The following is a 2,841-nucleotide window of genomic DNA, read 5'->3' on the forward strand; positions in this document are numbered from 1 at the left end:
TTGCTTCATGTTTTTCAGCCTGGATGCATATAGCTTTGAAGAAAACATCTCAGTCACTATAACTGTCATAGGTTAAGCAGTTCACCACATCATTGTTTTACTCATTAACATTAAAACTCTCCCATGACTTTTAAGTAAAGTTTGTTAGTTAATAAGTGGAATATAACAGCCTCTGGCATTGTGCATAGATTTTGCTGATCAGGAAGGATTTCTATACATTTTTATATCAAGGTTTGCCTTGCTGTAAAACACTGTTAAAACACAGTCTGGCAGTCAAAACATATGCAAGCTGAACTGGTTCAAAAAGAGGCATAAGGGAGTCTGTCACATAGCTTTTCTTCTTTTGCGCTCACAGATCTCCTGGCAGGACCGTCCATCCACGATGAGGAGCCTCTTGTGCGTCTGCAGCTCCAGCAGCCAGAGGGAGACCTGTTCTCCTGCAGATGTGACACAACAGAAGAGCGCTCCAGCCAGAGCTCCTCCAACGACACCCCGGCCCCAGAGAGGGCCATGTGTCAGCCCTGCAAAACCACATCAGCTTTAAGCACTGATGCTGAAGAAGAAGAGCCAGCCTCCACCTCAGAGCATGAAGAGCAGGAGGAGGACGCAGCTCCCACTAAGGAGGTGGCAAGTGAGGGAGAAGAAGAGCAGGAGGAGGCAGCCTCCCAGGAGGAGGTAGTAGAGGAAGAGGAAAACGAAGAGGTGATGTCTGAGGAAGAGGCTGAGGAAGAACCTTTGCAGCATCAAAGTGTGGAGGAGGAGAAAGAAGCCGAGGAGGTTGCGTCATCTGAAGAGGAAGAGGTGGAGAAAACTGAGGAAGGAGAGGATGAAGCGGTGGAGGAATTATCTCATGAGGAAGAGGAAGTGACTGAACCTCAGGAAGAAGTTGCAGAAGTGGAGGAGCCTGCTGCTGAGGAAACAGTTGAAGAGACAGTTGAGAGACCAGAAGGTGAAGACATACAGGAGGACACAGAGGCAGCAGCTGAAGAGGAGGAAAGTGTGGAAACTGTTCTGAACGAGGCTGTGGAGGAGGAAGCTACTGTTGCTGGCGATGAGGACGCTGCAGTGGCTGAATCTGAACCAGAGGCAGAACCTGAGGAGGTTCCTGCAGCAGATTCTGAACCTGAGGAAACAGAGCCAGAGGTCACAGCTGAATCTGAGGCTGAATCTGACGTGACTTCAGAGCCAGAGGTTGAAGTGGTTTCAGAGCCAGAAATCGTTTCAGAGCCAGAGGTCATTTCAGAGCCAGAACCGGAGCCAGAAGCAGAGCCAGAAATCGTTTCAGAGCCAGAGGTCATTTCAGAGCATGAACCGGAACCAGAGGTGATTCCTGAAGTAGAGCCAGAGCCTGTTGTGGAGGAAGTTACACCAGAACCTGTTGAGGAAGTAACTTTACCAGTGGACACCACAGTGGAGGAAGCTGTTGTAGTGGAGGAGGCACCTGCAGATGTTGTTGAGGAGGAGGCAACAGTGGAGGAGGTGACTTCAGAGGAGCCCATAGAGTCTCACACCAAAGGTAAATAACAATATAATACCATCTGACATCTTAAAAGTAAAGCTGCATCATAGAGGTAACTTGGCCAATGTTTTGTCTTCATTCTCAGCTCCAAGTAGAGAAGGAGGGATCCTGTTACAGTAAATCTGTCCCCATCCTGTTGGTACTTCTGTAATTAGAGAAGCATGCCATTATCTGGTGTCTGGGTGTTGACACCTGCTATGGGGGCTGAGTCTTAAAAGAGTTTCCCATCTCTTACCCTGATTCCACTTCATTACTTCATTGATTATACTATGGTGAGGTGGGTCAATGTAATGTGTGCCATCTTTTTTGACCTGGGTGTTGAAAATTCCTCAGACATCCAGGGTAATAATTTCAGAATTAGGATTTTTATTGTTAAATCAGTTCTGTCACTTTTTAGTTTTTGAGCCTCTATTCACAGTGAGTTATATATTCATATATTTATCTAGGCTATCTCCAAATGTTGGTGTAATGATAAGAAAACTTTTTTGTGACGTTGGCAAAAAAGTTTTTGTTGTTCAATTCATATTGTTTTGTGATGATGAGAAACCGTGCCCTCATTATTTTGAGATGTCTGTCCTGGTTCAATATCAGCAGCCAGAACTGTTCTCTTCTGACAAACAATTATTTTGTCGGCTTCTCTCCTCATCAGAATTTGAGCTTGATATGAGTATTTTAGGTCAGCCTTGGCTTAAAGACACAGAATTACTTTATTATTTGTTTCAATGTTGTATCCAGTTAATGAATAATTCATTAATGCTTTATAGATCACTGACAGGCTAATAATGAGGACAGGCTGCCACGTTGTGCAAACATTCTGTGGCTGGTGGCCAATCTTCTCATCTAAGTCTCAATAAGACAGCAAATAAAAGTGTTTATCAAAATGTCAAACTAGTCCTTTAATTCATACAGACGATGCCTCTGGATGGACCATTCAATAACTAACAGCGTGGAAATGAGTCCACTTATAAATCCATAAATCCACTTGTAAATGATGTATTCACATTTACAAAAACAAATAAAGCCGGGGGAAGACGTACACCATTCAAAGGGATTTTTCACAACCTGGCATTGCAAATGTTGTTAAAGCGCTCATAAATTTTTATAAAGCCATTACTAACAACTTATAAACTTAATATAAAGCATGCCTTATGAGAACGTGGCAGCCTACTAAATATTCTATTTGGAAATATGAATCTTGTTTCACTGGATGTATTTAATTGATATGGGTCATGAAATGACAGCAAAGATCTCTATCCTTCTGTCTTCCTCTCGTTCTCGCTCTCATGCCAAGCCCCCAGAATATGACACTGTGTGTAGCTAAA

General features: G+C 43.5%; 1 protein-coding gene across 1 annotated transcript; it reads left to right on the forward strand.

Moving 5' to 3' along the window:
* Positions 1 to 332: 332 nt before the first annotated feature.
* On the forward strand, positions 333 to 1,537 carry LOC111652777 (uncharacterized; the record flags this gene model as incomplete). The annotated part of the gene is made up of 1 exon (XM_087172982.1): positions 333 to 1,537. A coding segment is annotated over one exon (1,192 nt), but the record flags the coding sequence as incomplete, so codon positions are not given.
* Positions 1,538 to 2,841: the final 1,304 nt, after the last annotated feature.

Source organism: Seriola lalandi, unplaced genomic scaffold, assembly GCF_002814215.2.
Source record: "Seriola lalandi dorsalis isolate HSWRI2012SDOR001 ecotype SW California unplaced genomic scaffold, Sedor1 jcf7180001973738, whole genome shotgun sequence".
Taxonomy (NCBI): domain Eukaryota; kingdom Metazoa; phylum Chordata; class Actinopteri; order Carangiformes; family Carangidae; genus Seriola; species Seriola lalandi.